This window comes from Cavia porcellus, unplaced genomic scaffold (assembly GCF_034190915.1).
Source record: "Cavia porcellus strain 051 isolate PalLab524CR breed Dunkin Hartley unplaced genomic scaffold, mCavPor4.1 scaffold_1, whole genome shotgun sequence".
NCBI classification, from domain to species: Eukaryota; Metazoa; Chordata; class Mammalia; order Rodentia; family Caviidae; genus Cavia; species Cavia porcellus.
This window is the reverse complement of record NW_026947484.1, coordinates 28,955,574-28,971,594: the sequence shown is the minus strand read 5'-3', so window position 1 is coordinate 28,971,594 and position 16,021 is coordinate 28,955,574. Positions and strand designations below refer to the sequence as shown.

General features: G+C 37.3%; 1 protein-coding gene across 5 annotated transcripts in view; it reads right to left on the bottom strand.

Annotated features, from left to right (window-relative positions):
- Window positions 1-16,021, bottom strand: part of Akap6 (A-kinase anchoring protein 6) — a 466,251-nt gene that overhangs the window by 273,437 nt on the left and 176,793 nt on the right. For all 5 annotated transcript variants that reach the window (XM_063246541.1, XM_063246546.1, XM_063246550.1 and 2 more), the window contains 2 exons: window positions 7,098-7,349; window positions 70-1,839 (listed from right to left, as the gene is read on the bottom strand). In XM_063246541.1, coding sequence (XP_063102611.1) covers window positions 70-1,839; window positions 7,098-7,349 — 2,022 coding nt within the window. The remainder of the gene's footprint in view (window positions 1-69; window positions 1,840-7,097; window positions 7,350-16,021) is intronic.

Here is a 16,021-nt window from a genome sequence, read left to right as displayed (position 1 = left end):
ACCTTTTCCCAGGATTACTTCTAAAAGTCAAATAAGATCATCTTATCATTCAAGTTAAAACTACTTTACCTCTATTTTTTCCCATATGGCTTCATAGTTATCTTGGTGTTGAATATCTTGCATTAATTTCTGAATTAAAGCTGATTTTGTGGCAGAATGACTCTCATTCTTCTCAGAGGATGAAGTTCTCCCTGATTTCTCATCAATGCATTTTTTCATGACAGAGTGAGGCATACACAATTCTTCATCAGAAAGAATATCACTCAGAGGTCCAGATTCAATGCTTTCCCCCAAGGAAGAGGCTATGTCACTGGATGAGCTTGGAGACACTCTGCCTAGCCTAGTGTGCTTTTTCTTGACATGATACATTGGATAGATCTCAGAATCTGAATTCATTTCAGACAGTTCCCAGTCATCAATATTCTGAATACTTTCACCTTTGGGTTTCTGAGGCAAAAGCTTTGTTAGATTTTCCAATTTCAAAGCCAACACTTCTGTCTGCTTAAGGTGAGAGGGCAGTGCTAAGTATTCATCAGAGCCATACCAGGCCTCCACAACCTGGCCGTTCTTGGTGATGTGACTTGGGGATGAAGAATGACCTTTTTTGTTTTTGTGTTTTGAAACAAGGGGTATTGGAGACATGATGTTGTCTGAGTCAACAGAGGAGTCACTACTTTGAGTAAAAGGTGGGGAACTGGATGTTTCCGACTGCACAGGCAATTTGGCATTCCGACTTCTTTGATTGCATGGCTCAACTGAGGATGTAGATGCAGAATCTGCTTCTTGCCCCTCTGTGGCCTTGGGAGTCGAAGAAGGCATTCCATTCAATACTACGGGGCTCTTTGTGTTTCCAGTTTGCTTGCCTGAGCTGGTTCCCCGTTTAGGTGTTCGGCCTGGAGGAACCTCATCTGAGGTCTTGTGTGACTTTTTAAGTCGAAGTTTCTCTTTATGGCAGTCATTAAGCTTTCCCAGACTAGAAGAGATTTCCTTAATGTGACTTTTGATTATGTTTTCAAGATTCCCAACCCCCACCTTGTGCAAACACTCATAGGACTGGCTGGCAGCGGAAGGGCCATGGGGGTAGGAGGACTGTAATACCAGGCAAAGCTTAGATCGGTCAGGAGGGTCTACTAGGGACGGAGTGCTTCTGCTCATCTCAGGCTTAAGGTCAGCCATCTGCTTCCTGCCTTCATTGCCTTTCAGATCATTCTTAAGTGTTTCTTCTTTAAGGAAAAGCCCTCTTTTGGGTAGTGTGGGCTGTGTGGGAGAGTCCTCGTTATAATTAAAACAATCTCTGATAGATCGCTTGGGGGTTATATTTTCACAAGCAGCAGGTTGTTGGCTCCTTGTACCAAGATGTGGATAAGAAGAATTGGATTCTTGCTTCACAGTCTCAGAAGAGGGTTGAACAGTACAAACCACGGCTTCCCCTGAAGATGACATCCCTGATATTAAACCCGCCTGCTCCTTGACTGCAGAAGCACTGTTTTCCTCATCTCCATCTTTGTCCTCTGCTGAGAGAGAGCCTTGAAATGCCTCCTCACTGACTGCTTCGCTGCAGTTGGAAGGGACGGAGTCAGCAGCCACTGTCAGTAACCCAACACTCTGGATAAGCTCAGGGAACTCCTTTTCCATTTCACTATAGTTCCAAGAGTCAAAGGGTTTGGTTTTGACCTGGCTAGAGGTCATGTCACCCAGGCCACCAAGCAAATCCTCACTTGGACTATAGTCAGACAGTTCAAATGCAGTAATTCCACAATCCAGAGACAAGTAATTTTGTGAGCATTTGATGGTTAACTGTCCTGAGTCATCCACTTCTGTTAGAGAATCAAGTCGGCCCTGAAACAGACAATGGCAATGTTATCAGGAAATGCAACATCAAATTCTCAGCTGCTGTTCAAATGAAGTTTCAGTAGAGATCAATATAAAGGTTAGAAAAATATCAGTCTCAGTTGCTTCTGTGTTGACATACAGAAAAACATATTCATCTATTATCATACTGGTTTACATACAGTAGTCTGTTCTTAAACATGTAAAGACTTTTCTTTAATATGGAACATAGAACCTTAATAAAAATAGTCAATCTCAACCCCACAATTCCTGTTCTTATCTTAATTTCCTATTTTAAAAGTCATTAATCCTTTATTAAGACTCTCTGAAATAAAACTTAGTAATAAAATTTCTGAGAACAAAGTAATAGAAGAGTAAAATCTCCATGAATAGCAGTTTTTCATTTTTTACTTTCATTTTGCTATCCTTCCAGCATCTAGTACAGTGGATAGATCACAATAGATGCTCAATAAATATTTTAAGTGGAATAATTGGCTATACTAAGCCAATCATGTTAAATGTGCATTCGCAAATCACAAGGTGAACTACTGAATTTATATAACAGAAATAGCTCAAGACCAGTTTCTATTTGCCCCCCACCCCACTTTCAGAGTACACTAAAGTGATTCTGTAGAAAGTTAACAAATGTTAAAACTTTGTTATCTAGACTCACCACCTCCTCCTACCTCCATCCTCGTGTATAGTAAGTAAGTGCCCGGCTCCCTATTGTTTGTGATTCTACGTAGGCTGGTTTGATTTGAAACTCGTCTATGATTTTAAAAAAATAGCCTTCCAAGTAGATATTTTAATTTTTGCTTTTATGTTATCACACAAGGTTTCTGTTCCATTGTTAAACATAATTTCTTTCTTTTTTGCACAGTGCTGGGGATTGAACCCAGTGCATTATGCATGATAAGCAAGGGCTCTATCACTGAGCCATACACCCCAAGCCCCTAACCTACTTTCTGATATCACACGGCAAACAGGAGGATTTTTGATTGATGATATGAGGTAAAAAGGCCCTTGGCATATTATTATGCTTACCAGGATCAGGCACAGCCTAGGCTAATCTAGCCTGTAAGAAATGCAGGAATTAAAAAATAGAAAAAATTTAAATGAAGGAAATATAAAAACAAAAATGTTTTTATGGCATCTAGATCTTCATTTTGCTAAAGAAAAATAAGATTTTAGCTTAGTGAAGCCATGTCCCAGCAGGTTGCTAGACCATGCTCCTTTCAACCAGATTATCCAAAGACCTGCTCTCACCATAATCTTACATGGGATTTTATTCTTTAGTTTGTTTTGTTTTAATAATGATCTCTACTTTTAGACTTTAACCTTGCCTTTCTCTCCCACTCATCTCACTCTTACTCCAAAACATTCAGAAAATCCAGACAATAATGATTTTAACTTTTATAAGCCTCTGTTTCCTCATCCATAAATGGGATGGCTCATTCTTATTATTGCTTTTTCATTTAATCCTTACTTCTGGAATCTGTACTGCCATACTTTTTTTTTTTTTTTTAACAAGAGGAGTCTGAGCCAAAGCTACACAAGTAGCCCATGACATCATGACCAAGGGCTAATCTAGGCCATGGACAAAGCTGTCTGACCCAAAGCCCAAGTCCTGAACACTGAATATTATTTTTATCCGACATATCCCTTCCTCCAATTTGTTTTCCTCACTGCCATCAGAGTAACCTTTACAAACTGCAAATTTGATGCTATCACTTCTCTGCTTAAAATTCTTTATTAACTTCCTCTTACTGTTAGGTTAAAAAAAATCCAAACCTTTTCCAAAGTCAGCCAGGAAGAAGCATCTCTCATTCTACTTTCTCCTCCATGGCTGCATCTCACCACAGCATCATCCTTTTGGTTCCTGAATATAATATGTTCCCTCCCGCCTTTGCACACAAATCTCTACAAATCGAACATCAAAATCTTATCTGTTAAATGAATAATGACTTTTTGAAATATCTCTTTGCCTTCATGTAGTTTCTTCCTCTAATTAGATAATCTTAGTTCACTCCAATTATTACAAGCTCAAGCTTAAGAATTTAAGTCTGAGTCTAACACTAATTGACTATGTGACTATAGTCCATAGTTTCTTTCATCTGTAAAAAGGAAATGGTAAGCCATGTCTTAAGAATGTTTAGAGGCTGAAGGAAGCAGTATATGTAAGACACAAGTCTGGTACATGGATGAATGATCAGTGAATATTCACTTGTTACTTATTATATATTATTATATTATTAGTAACAGTACATAAAAAAGGAAAATTCATCAAGAGGAGAATCTCTAATCTTAAATATTAAATCTCTAATCTCTAATGTTAAATTTTGCCAGAGAAAGAAGTCAACATTAACTGATAATCTCAACAGAAGTAGTCTAAATGGAATTGAGATACTTTTGTGCTTTACAACTAAAATCTTTTAAAAAATAAAATTAGAAACCAAAAACACCAAGAAGTTATCCAGCCAAACAATAGCAGTACTGGGTGCAATTTTAAGATCCTAATAGTGAGATTCCTAATTTAAAAGCAGCCTAAATTATTAAAAATATTAATTTGATTTTTCATTACTTAGAAGTTACTCTTTTTATAAGTAATACTATAAATGAAAATAATATTATAAATTATTCCAAAGCTATACTATAAGACCTATTTAAATTACCAGCTGATTGGTTTGCAAGATTATTTTCTATTTTTTCCATTATTGTATTACAATACTTACATGATATTAAAGGAGCACTAAAGTGTTCCACGATGAGTAGAGAAAAATATATTTTTGAGAGTTCAGATAACAGACCATTGAAAGTATCAACCACCTACCTTTTCATATAGTGAAAAGAAAATACTGTGGCCCTAGGCGTATGCCTAGTCTCGTTTTGGTGGCAATACAAGGTGTTAAGGCTACCTTGAGTAGTGGGCACTCAATTAAAAAATGCTAGATCCTATAACTACAGCTACTCAGGGGCTTGAGGTTGGGAGATGGCAAAATTTGATGGCTTTTTAAGCCTGGTCAACTTAGTAAACTCTGTTTTAAAATAAAATTAGAAAGGGCCAAGATGTAGCTTAGTGGTGAAGCATTTGCTTAACAAGTGCAAGGCCAGGATTTCAATTCCCAGTATCACAAAATAACAATAACAATGATAATAATAATAATGTTAAATGAATATATTGAATGTACATATAAGACGTATATATGGATACATCTCAAAAATAAAGTATAATTGGCTTTTCCTAACTTTTCTGCTTTAGAAAAGAAAATACCATATTTAAAAGCACTTAATGTTTCAAAGATAACCCTTTCTGATTTTGTTCCCAGGCAGGCCAACTATTTCAGTTGAGTAATTTTTACTAGGGGATAACTATTTTTTATTCATAGTTCATTTCTTTTAAATGAAAAAAAAAACCTCCCCTGAGGAAAAAAATTTAAACAGCACACAAGACACAACAGTCTTTCATCATATGGAGAGAATTTTTTTTTTGTCTTTTTCGTTTTTATAGGTACCAGGGATCAAACTCATGACTGCCTGCTTGCAAGGCAGGTGCTTATGCCGCTGAGTTAAATCCCCAGCCCCATATGGAGAGAATTTTAAGAAAAGAAAGTTCTCTGAAGTTTTCCACAGCAGATGAATAAAGAAATGTATTAGTTAAAAGTTTGGTTAGTAATACTAATAATTTAATTCCATTGCCCTTTGTAGACCATTTTCTCAGATAATTTCTGGTACTTGTAACCAATACATTCTCAGTGGCTCCAGAATAAGGGCTGTGTGATATTTATTATATTTTAATTCCTAATATAAGTTCACAGACCTCTTACCAGAATGCCACACATTCCTAGAGGCCTCAAACTAGATGACCTAGACTAGACTTAGATTCTTTCCTGTTCTACCATGTTAGGGTCCAGAATTCCAGAAAGTGGCAGTCAATTGAGAAGGACAAGTACAATGGATGGGTAAATATAAGGCAAAGGTTTTTTTCTGATACACAAGAGCAAAAAATACACAAAATGTTTTCAGTGTTTTTATTTATACTATATTAATCATTCTTAAAAGTTCTATTTTATAAGAATAAAATTTTTGTGAATCAAACTTTAATTTCTATATTAATTCTCAGGCCACACATTTAGAGTAATATGTCCCTTTTACACACCTAAAATAGTTGCATTTTTAAATATTATGCAACCTCTCAGACATTTATACAAAGCAATACAAACTAGGTGCTGTAGAAGGTACAGAGATTAATGTAATCTGGAGCCGCCCAATTCAAGTATATTTATCCTATGATGATTCTACTGGCCTATCACCTCCCCACCACCATAGTAACAAAGTAACTGAAACCAGACTGTAACAAAGTTACAGAAGAGCAAAGTAGATTTTGAGTCCCAAAGACTTGTCCAAAATTTGTCACAGTAAAAGTGTTCCTAATTCAGCCTTCCATAGGGCTAGAACCCAGTATCCTTTCAGAAATTATTCAAGAAAAACAATAACCGTAAATTAGTTGTATAATATTCTAATGTTCATTTAGTTCACTGCATTCAAAATTAGTTTTCTAAACTATGAATCTAACCATGGCAAATATTCAAGCAAAGGCTTTTTTGCTTGAAATGAGGTCCAACCTTAACATGTTTTGAAAAGATTTTATCTTTTCAATCTGACCTCTGCTTACCTATTAGCCTGAATTCTGCTTGTTCCCTCAGATTTTTGATCTGGTCCTAACCTACCTCTGAACATACCATTCTCTCTTGCTTCTGAGCCTTTGGTCATGCCATTCTGTGTGCAGAACATTTTCTTCTCTTATCTACCCACCCACTGTTGCCTCTCCTTCCGACGTCAGGTATCACACTTCTGAAATTCCTGTGTGGGTTGTACATGCCTTTTTCTGTCGTCTAACTGCATCTTTTCAGCTCACCATAGATTGAGTTTACTATCTGTCCACTTGTCTCTGTTTACCACTACTCTTGAAGACAATGACTATGTTTTGGTTAACACTACATTCTTAGCACCTAGTGTGTGTATATAGGAAGTTCTCAATAAATAAGTATGAAGAGGAAATCAGTTAACACTAACAACTATTATAGCCTCTGTGCAAAGCACCAAGTGTAAATTAATTGATCCCTCATCATGTTAGCAGTACCTTTAGTCATTATACCTACATTCAAAGCCCTGGTCAGTATCCTCTTACCTACAAAGAATTTCTATCTTATATTTCTAAAGTGAAAATACCCTCAACGTTGTAATTTGACTTCAAAGGAAACACTCACCTCCTTTGTCTCCTCAGAGAAAGCTTGCAGAATGTCAGTCTGCCTGGTGTAGTTGCCATTAGCATCCTGCAGTCCTTGCAGAATGCGCTCTCTCAGAACTAACACAGAGACTCGAAGCTGATGCCAGAGGAGCTGCACCGCGTGGATGTCCACAATCACATTGACAGAGTAAGACAGCAGTTTGAGGGAGAACTCTGTTTCAAGCAGGGCATGGATTTGCTCAACATGGTCAGAAATATCTTCACAAATGTCCTGCAATAAAGTAAAGAAAAATATGTAAGGACTAATTTGCCTTACCTTAAAGGTAAAGGGCGGGGGAGGGGGGGGAAGCCATCCCAACAACAAGGCCCAACAGTAGCACATGTTGGATACCTGACATTTCTTTTTGTTCAGTTACATATGTATAGGTCATATTTCTGTATACTGGGCATCCTATACATGCGGTTAAGTTTATCTTTTCCTAAACTACAAAATTTCATTATTCTTCCAGATATCCAAATGGAAAATTTTACCAAGGGAAGAGGTTCACCTCATCCATCCACTATTATCTATTTAATATCTGTTTAGCATTCCAGGGAGCCAACAGCTGTGGTATTTGCTAGTGGTGAGCTATATAACACACAATACTTCAGATAAAAAAAAATCATTCAGACATTTAGCCTGCAGAAAGATAGGCTAGCATGTGTGCTCCATAGACACTCCCAGTTGTTTTTAGTCAGGTCTGAGGTTTTCAGCATAAGAGGCAGTTATCACTCTCAGCAGGACACACTGTTAACATAGATTCACAATGTTTACCTAAAGTTCCAACATACCTTTTGCAAGCAGAATCTATTTTAAGAAGCAAAGCCATAAAAATTTCAGTGATAAAAGAGACAAAATCTGGGGGCTTCGGTTTTTTGTTTGCTTGCTTTGGTTTGATTTGGTTTTTGTAAATATCAATCCTTTTATTCATTATTCTATCAAGCGTTTACAATCTCACCTCTCAGGGACAACTGTACTATTTTATTATATTATCATTCAGGTTTGGCTAAGACTCAGACATTTTAAACCAAACATTACTGAATCATAGTTCCAATCTCCTTCACACACATTAGCAGACAGATTTGTGTCTGACATGCCAGTTGTTCTTATAGTTTCCAAATTTCCATTGTGCTGTTAGAGATCAGAAGCATGAAAGGAGTGGCATCGATGGTAGTGTTTACTCGGGCAATTTAAGAGACCATTAGGTATCTAAATGATGGAGGAATCACCTGAAAGTGGTCAGCTTCTCATTTTTAGTTGTGCATCAGTGATTTTTTTTAAAATGGGGCTTTTAGTTATGATTTTGTTAAGCTAAAATTTCAAGATAACATTTGAGTTCTGAGCCCTACCATTAGTGTCACAACAGTTTCTGTGTTGAAAACCTGATTTCATGTAATTCCATTACATATTTTCAAAAAAAGGCTTTTAAAACTCCTTTACATTACACTGTGGAATACATCTAGTTCACATTTTTCTCTCTCCATACTAAGCGAAAGCATACTAATTCTGAAAGCAAATAATACATAGCATTATTTTAAGTAATTAATGGTGATGAACCAACTAACAGCCTACCTTCAAATTTCCTTTATTCCACAATTCCTCAGACTTTTAGATCATAGCTTTACCCTTTACAGCCACTTACATGATCCTATCAGAAGGTCTTTTATGTCAGCAGCTAGTCTGTCTCAACTTTTTTACTCCTGTCTCCAACTTCAAGGCTATTCTACCTTACTCAGTTCACTAGTCCCTTTTTCTCATGTACCATTCCCCAAACATCTGTGATGCTCATCTTACTCTCTTGGCAATGTTTCACATTCTTGATTTCATAACTTGGACTTGTTAATCTCTGTCTCTTGGGTGTCACTCTAATCCTCAGATGTGGAATACATTATTTAGGGTAGAATAAGGCTTGGTCAATCTTTATATCACCTGCTTAGAATACCTGCATGGGTATCTCTCAGCTACTCCATTAGCATTTTTATATACTCTTGGCACCATGAAAATCATGCCAAAATACGTGTGATCTCTTCCTCTTACACATGATTTTGCTCTCTCATAATGATACAGAAATGTAGTCCAAGCAAGGTTGCCAGGCAACTATTCAGGGAAAATAATCTATTAGGGATGCTAAATAATCATCTGGCCCATTTAACTCAACTCCTTACATAACTAGGAAAGGAAAAGAAAGGTAAATGGTCCCAGTTTCACAGCAGGAGATGATCCTTAAGGAGGAAAACACTTTCCCCTTAAGTGACCTCCCTTTGTTGAATATTGTAGCAATGTATACATGCAGTCACTGCTAATTCTGAAAGCAAATAACACACAGCATGTTATAACTTTCTGAAGTCTATTAATTTACTTAATTATTTATGTGCCCTCTAGTTTGACACCAGTTGTAAAATTTGACAAAACCACATGAACACACAAAGAATAAAGCCTTAGAATAAAGGTTACAGATGTTATTGTGTGTGTATGCATATGTGTGTGTCCTTTCCCCAAATACAGATTTTACTTTGAACGTCTGATGAGAGATTTAGAGAAGAAAACTGAGTAATTCTGACCTACCTATTTAATAATAGCAAATCTATTTGTCCCTCTCCATAATTGTTGAGCAAATATTTACAGAATAATTAGTTTGAGGTTCCTGATACTTAACCTCTTAACAATTACGATTTGTTGAATATTTATATGAAAGAAATTGAAGATTATGGACTTGTGTTTGTACTTATTCACTCAGATAACCAGATATTATCTGTTTTAAAAATAGTTTGCTAAATGGTTGCCTCTCAGCAGGAACTTTTTGGAATTAAAAGGCTCTAAGAGATCTGAGGTGTTGGAGTCCTGCAAGCACTTGATTAACAAGGTGAAGAGGAAGCATGTTAGGCCAGCCTAACTGTTGCATGGAAGAAATGACTTCCTTTCAGACTTACTGCATGGGACATATGGAAACTGGAAATAAACCTCAGCCCACATAGCTAAACTGCTCAGTGAGTAGCAGGTTTGAGAGCAAGCCTGAAGCTTGTCTCTTATCTTATACTGTTATGGACAGATGAAACTACCATATGTAACTTCTTATGAATATTATTAGACCATAGTATGCTCTTTCATATAATTTCTGAAGATTTTGACATCAACAAAAGATAGCTCCATTCCCAGAGGATTTGTTTATTTCTGTATGTGAACTGTGTCTCTAACTAGAGGGCTCTAACTGCAGTGCTCCTCAATGGAAACTAAATAGTAATTTAACAAGAGAATAATTTTCTTAGAAATATAAAAAGAAGCAATCCCTTCATAATTGGAGAATGTCTGTCTATCTACCTCCTTGCCTGTCTATTCACCTTAAGGGCATATACATAAAATATTTCTCCTCATCTTACTGAAATTACTAACAACAGATAAAAGTCTTTTATTCTAAGACTTGCAATTTTAAAACACTTAAAAAGACAGTGACTGGTTATACTGATACAAAGCTGATGCAGAGAGTAAAATTTAAACCAAACAAATGTCAAGGTTTGATTTCAAATTCCATTCCATTTTGAGAGGAAAGGATGATAACGGAAGAAAAGTGAGTAAGTTCAAAAGACATTTAAAGATACTGAAGATTATGGAGTGTTAACCATGGAATCTTACCTAGAAATGGTGAGAGAGAAAGTTAGGTCCACCATTTCATCTTCCAAAAGCAAGTTATTTTGAAAACTTGCCTTTTATAGACTAAATGTAAAATACCCCATTTTTCCTGTTCACATCTATTTCTTTCTTATGTTCCCACCAGTTTTATCCCCACTCTCCAACGTTTACGTGGCCAGATCTTTCCTGTGGGCCTTTTGGATTCCTTCCCTGATTCCCAAGTATGCCTCACCTGGGACAATGGGACCATGGAAAGATCCAGTTGTTCAGATTGCTCAGTCTCAGGAATTCAGAGTTAGACTCTTACCTTATCTTTTAGACTCACCTCCTATTTTTTGTAAGCCATATCTAGGAATAAAGAGTTGGAGGACTTCAGGGATGCAAAGTTAGAAGAAAGGTAGAACAAAGAGAGGTGATTAAAGATACCAAGAAAAACTTGGTTAACCTTCACAACCTTGCCAAAGTTTGTCTCTTATCTTGTACTGCTATGGACAGATGAAACTACCTCATCTAATTTCTCCTGAATATTATCAGATCATAGTATGCTCTTTCATATAATTTCTGAAGATTTTAACATCAACAGAAGATAGCTTCTGTTTGTTCATAGAAAATGTGTCTATTTCTGTATGTGAATTATGTCTCTAACCAGAGGACTGTTTTCCTAGGTTCACTTTACATAATTAATGGTCAGCAATAATTTGGTCATTGTTTCCATCAGCTTGCTACTGCTGACAAAACTCCTGAGATATGTAATTTACAAGAAGGAAAGATTTACTTTGGCTCATATTTTCAGAGGTTTCAATCCACGGTCACTTAACCTGTTGGTTTGGGCCTGTGGCAGCACAATATCACGGTAGCAGGAGCATGTGGTTTACATCTATATTACAATATGCAGTAATTTTAAAATGCAAACTATTGATACAACAACTTGGGTAAATCTCAAAGAATTATATGTGAAAGAAGCCAGCCTCTATAGATTATGCATGAACAACTCTATTTATATGACCTTCTCAAGAGACAGACTTATAGTAATGAATACTCACTATGTGGTAGCTACATAGTGTGACTGGGGGTGGAAAGGCTTTGACTATGACTGATAACATAAGAAAGGCTTTTATTTTTTTAGGGGGGTAAAACTGTTCTCATCTTTGTAGTACAAGTGATGATACAAATCTACATGTGAGATAAAATTTGTAGAACTATACACCCCCAAAAATCAATTTTGCTACACGATAATTTATATAAATAAATAGGAATTCATAGTCTCAGCTTGGTCCAGTGGTCCATTCCTATAACCCTGGCATTCATGAGGCTGAGGTAGGAGGATCATGAGTTCAAGGCCAACATGTGCTACATAGCAAGTTCGAGAATGCCCTGGCCTACATAATAAACTCACTAAAAAATGAATAACACCACAAAAGAAAGAAAAAGAAGAAAAGTAAGGAAAAGGGAGCTAAAAGTTCACAGGCTCAATAAAATGCATATAGAAATTCATTTTGAAAGTGTTTTATCATGACAGTGCTCATGGGATGCTGGGGAGACTCAGCAGTCAGCAGATACAGGTTACAGGTCGTGAAAGTAAATCCAGATGAAGGAAAACAATTTGAAGGAGGTCAGCAATTGAAATCCAGTAACTGAGAGTGTTTAGAATAAGAAGTAAGGTTGCTTCTTGATTCTGACAGATTTCAGCCCAGGTTTGTCCAACATGTCACCCAGAGAAACATTCAAATTCTTCTGAGGGAAGAAGTTGAGGGTAGCAGCTGCCAATCAGGACCCAGTCTAACTGCCACCACCCAGGGTGCATCAGGCAGAGCTGGTCATGGGTCCAGTCAGAGAACTGTTTGCCAGAAAAAGCCTCTCTGCAGCAAAGCAGAAAGGACGGTGCTGGCTAGAGAAATGCTCAGCAGGTATTAGCGGGGGTAGCAACATGAGCCCCAGGGACAGACAGCAGCAAAGTCATGGGCCTGGCCAGGAATCCAGAACCAGGTACTGTGAGATCTATGAGACAGTAAGAAACACAGAGCTGTGACCCATGAGTTCAGGGTAGATTAAAAAAAAAAAAAAAACCTCCGAGCAGCACCATTACACTCAGCACACAGCATGCTTGTGTTATACCTTTTTCTACTAATGCCTAAAGGCTACAAAACCCAGAGCAGGCAGGCACTCTCTCAGTTAACCCTCAGAAGTCTTTAAATTCAGCATAGTGGAAAGTGGAATTTTTCCTACCAAGTTCCAATACTACTAAATTCTCAGGCTAGAGTCACTGCTAAATAATAAAGACATGCTATCAGTGGGTATAGGAACTCTGAAACATGCCTGCAGAAGCCAGGTCCTCCCAGGACCCCAGAAACCAATAAACTCCTGGGTCAGATTTTTAAAAAATTTAAAAACCAAACAAGCAGGAGTATTTCTGGGACCCAGAAATAATAGGAGTCAAAAAAAGAAGCCAACACATAGATGCACGGCAATGTGTGGTGTGTGTATGGGCTCCTGAGTAAGCATGCAGCTGGAGAAAGGCTCGGTAAAACAGGGGCACAGCTGTAAAGAGAGGACCCTGGAGTCCCACAGAGGTGAAGCAAACAGCAGGGTCTGAGGCAGAAACTCTGCTGGGGGTTGGATGTTGTCCCCTACCAAAGACAAGGGTGCCACAGACCTACCAGCATTCGGAGATCACTAGAGGCTCCCAAGTTCCACCCCTTAAAGACCTAAAATGTACTAGTAAACATAATAATATATATGGTGAATGTTTACATTTTAAAATTTTATTATAGGATGTGATACATCACTATTCTTATTAAATAAGTTTACTGGCATGTTTTAGGTATACATAATGTTCCCATTCATCATCAGGAATTGAGGAATGAGGGAAAAAAGAATTAAAATATATCACATACAGACACATTGCTATTAATTCCCTCAAAATAGACCCCTCACTTTGAACACACTTATCCTATCATTCTTGTCACTTTCTGATGCAGTTGTAGACGTCCTCTACTGATTGACTAAATAAGGTATGATCAAAAAATATGGTAAATGTTTCTGGGAAGTGTTTCTGCTGAGTGACATTCAACGGAAGGGTAGGCTCATAAAAATATTACAGTGTGCCTCATCCACCTGATTCACTGATGTGGCTGATAAAGTCAAAATGGCCATGAAAGTTGTGGTTGTCAGGGTTTGCAATAAAATAGATTTAATAAAAGCCACAAAAATTATGAGATTATTTTATAATGTTCACTCAAAAAGTTAAATGCAGAAGAGTACAAGAGATCTCTCTGAGGACTAGAGACCCAAAGAATATATCTGAGGACCTGATCCCATGGTATGTCCTGCATGAGTCCAGCTGAAGACCTAGAGTTCATAGCACTGTCTGCCACATGTCCAGCTGGAGGCCTAAAGCCCAAGACAATGTCTCATGCAAATCTGTATCAAGGATTTGCACTGGGAAGGCCAAAGGCCCACTGCAGAGGTTAGAAACTCTATTCTAGGGGGGTAAAGGATCTGTGTCTCCAGGCTGAGATCTGCACTGGACCAAGAAGCAACAGTCAAGGTAACCCAAGGTTCCCAAAGAGAACCACAGCCATTCTCAGTGAAAGCAAGGATCTTAGCTCCTCTGACAATGAGAACAGTTGAGTTCATATCAGGAAAACCATCATGACAAGCTTCTCAAAAGAGTCAACAGCGCACAATCTGCCCTCCAGTTGCTGCTGGCAACAGTCTTCAGGTGGGCCTCCTAATGTTCTGCCAAAAATATCAAACTGCCAACCTCCAGGGCTCCGTGTGCTTCTAAAGAGAAAACGTGCACTCTAGCAAATTCCTTACCCAAGTACTGAAGCAGCACTTGGGACCCAAGTTTCACAAACTCAGCCCTCAAACTTCTCTTTACTTCTTGTTTTCTCACATGCAATCCTTCAAAGAGAAAACAAAGTCCATCTAATCTACACCCGCTCTCACCACAGAACAGCAGGCATTTCTCCATTCACCGACAAGCCTAAAATTTCTTTCTTTCCCTAAAAATAATTTCAGTGTTTCCCTCAAAGCATGCTTGAATTACATTTTTGTATAATTTTGAGACATATTCAAACAGTTTTCCTTTAAAAAAGTAAACTAAAACCTACTTTTAAGGAAAATTTCCACGTCTTTTTCCTATCAGAGCTTCAAAAATCTTGGACTCCTACCTCATCCAGAGCATGCCATTCCCTTTAGAGTTAATTGTTTTTCATGTTCTAAATTCAGTAAGCAACAAAGAAGTAAATACAAAATAGATTTTACATATACATTTTAGTAACACTGCAAAAAATCCATGTTATCGTTTCATCTAATTCTGCTTACTGGCAATTGTAGAAATGATAAAAACTATCTTTATGTATATGCTTGCCCTATGTGTGTTTCCATTAGAAAAAATTGAAGAGAGATTCTTACCTAACCCACATGTAATTTATATTGTAAAATACAGACCAAGAGACCCATGTAGTTATTTGTCATAAAACTCTTAAGTAAACCATATGAACTAAAACTTGCAAGTTTATGACAAAAAATTCCTTTTTCAGAGTATAACGTCATCTTCAATTGACTATTAAAACTGCATTTTCTCCAAAAATAGACTAAGATGTTCCTATGATATGGTATTTTTATTTCCCAAATAGTAAACCACCACTCCCAGTAATTTAGGTATACAGGAGACTTCAACTCAGTAAAAAAAAAAAAAAATCTATAGTAACTCCAGATTTAACAGTGAGAAACTGGAAGCTTTTTTACTAATACTAAGAAAAAGGAATGGCTGTTCCCTAACAACACTCGAGGAACTTTGCATCAGGATAGGCATCAGAAAGCCTGAATTCTTCACCCCAGTGTTTCCTGGTTATGTATGTTCCCACAGAGTGCTAAGCCCCAGTTTACTCATCTGTAGAGACAATGGTAGTAGATGGGTGACTTCTGCTTTGAAGACCTAATATTTTTCCCTTTTTTTCATTTTCTTTTTTATTTGCCACTCCTAAATCAGCCTGAGCTTTAGTTACCTGTAAGTTTTTGTGTATCTCTATAAATTCTAGTAAAATGACTGCTATTTCCTGCCACTAAATGGAGCACTAGCCTGAGAACTAGGAGACTTAAATTTCAGGCTTGAGGACGTAGAATGTTATCTTTCTGGCTCCTGCAGGTTAGCTTGCAGGTGAAATAACCATGCAAATCCATACCACCATCCTGAGATAAAAAGAGCTATGATTCATTAAGAATGGAAGCCAAACCACCATGAACAACCACAGGGTTAATTCCTATTG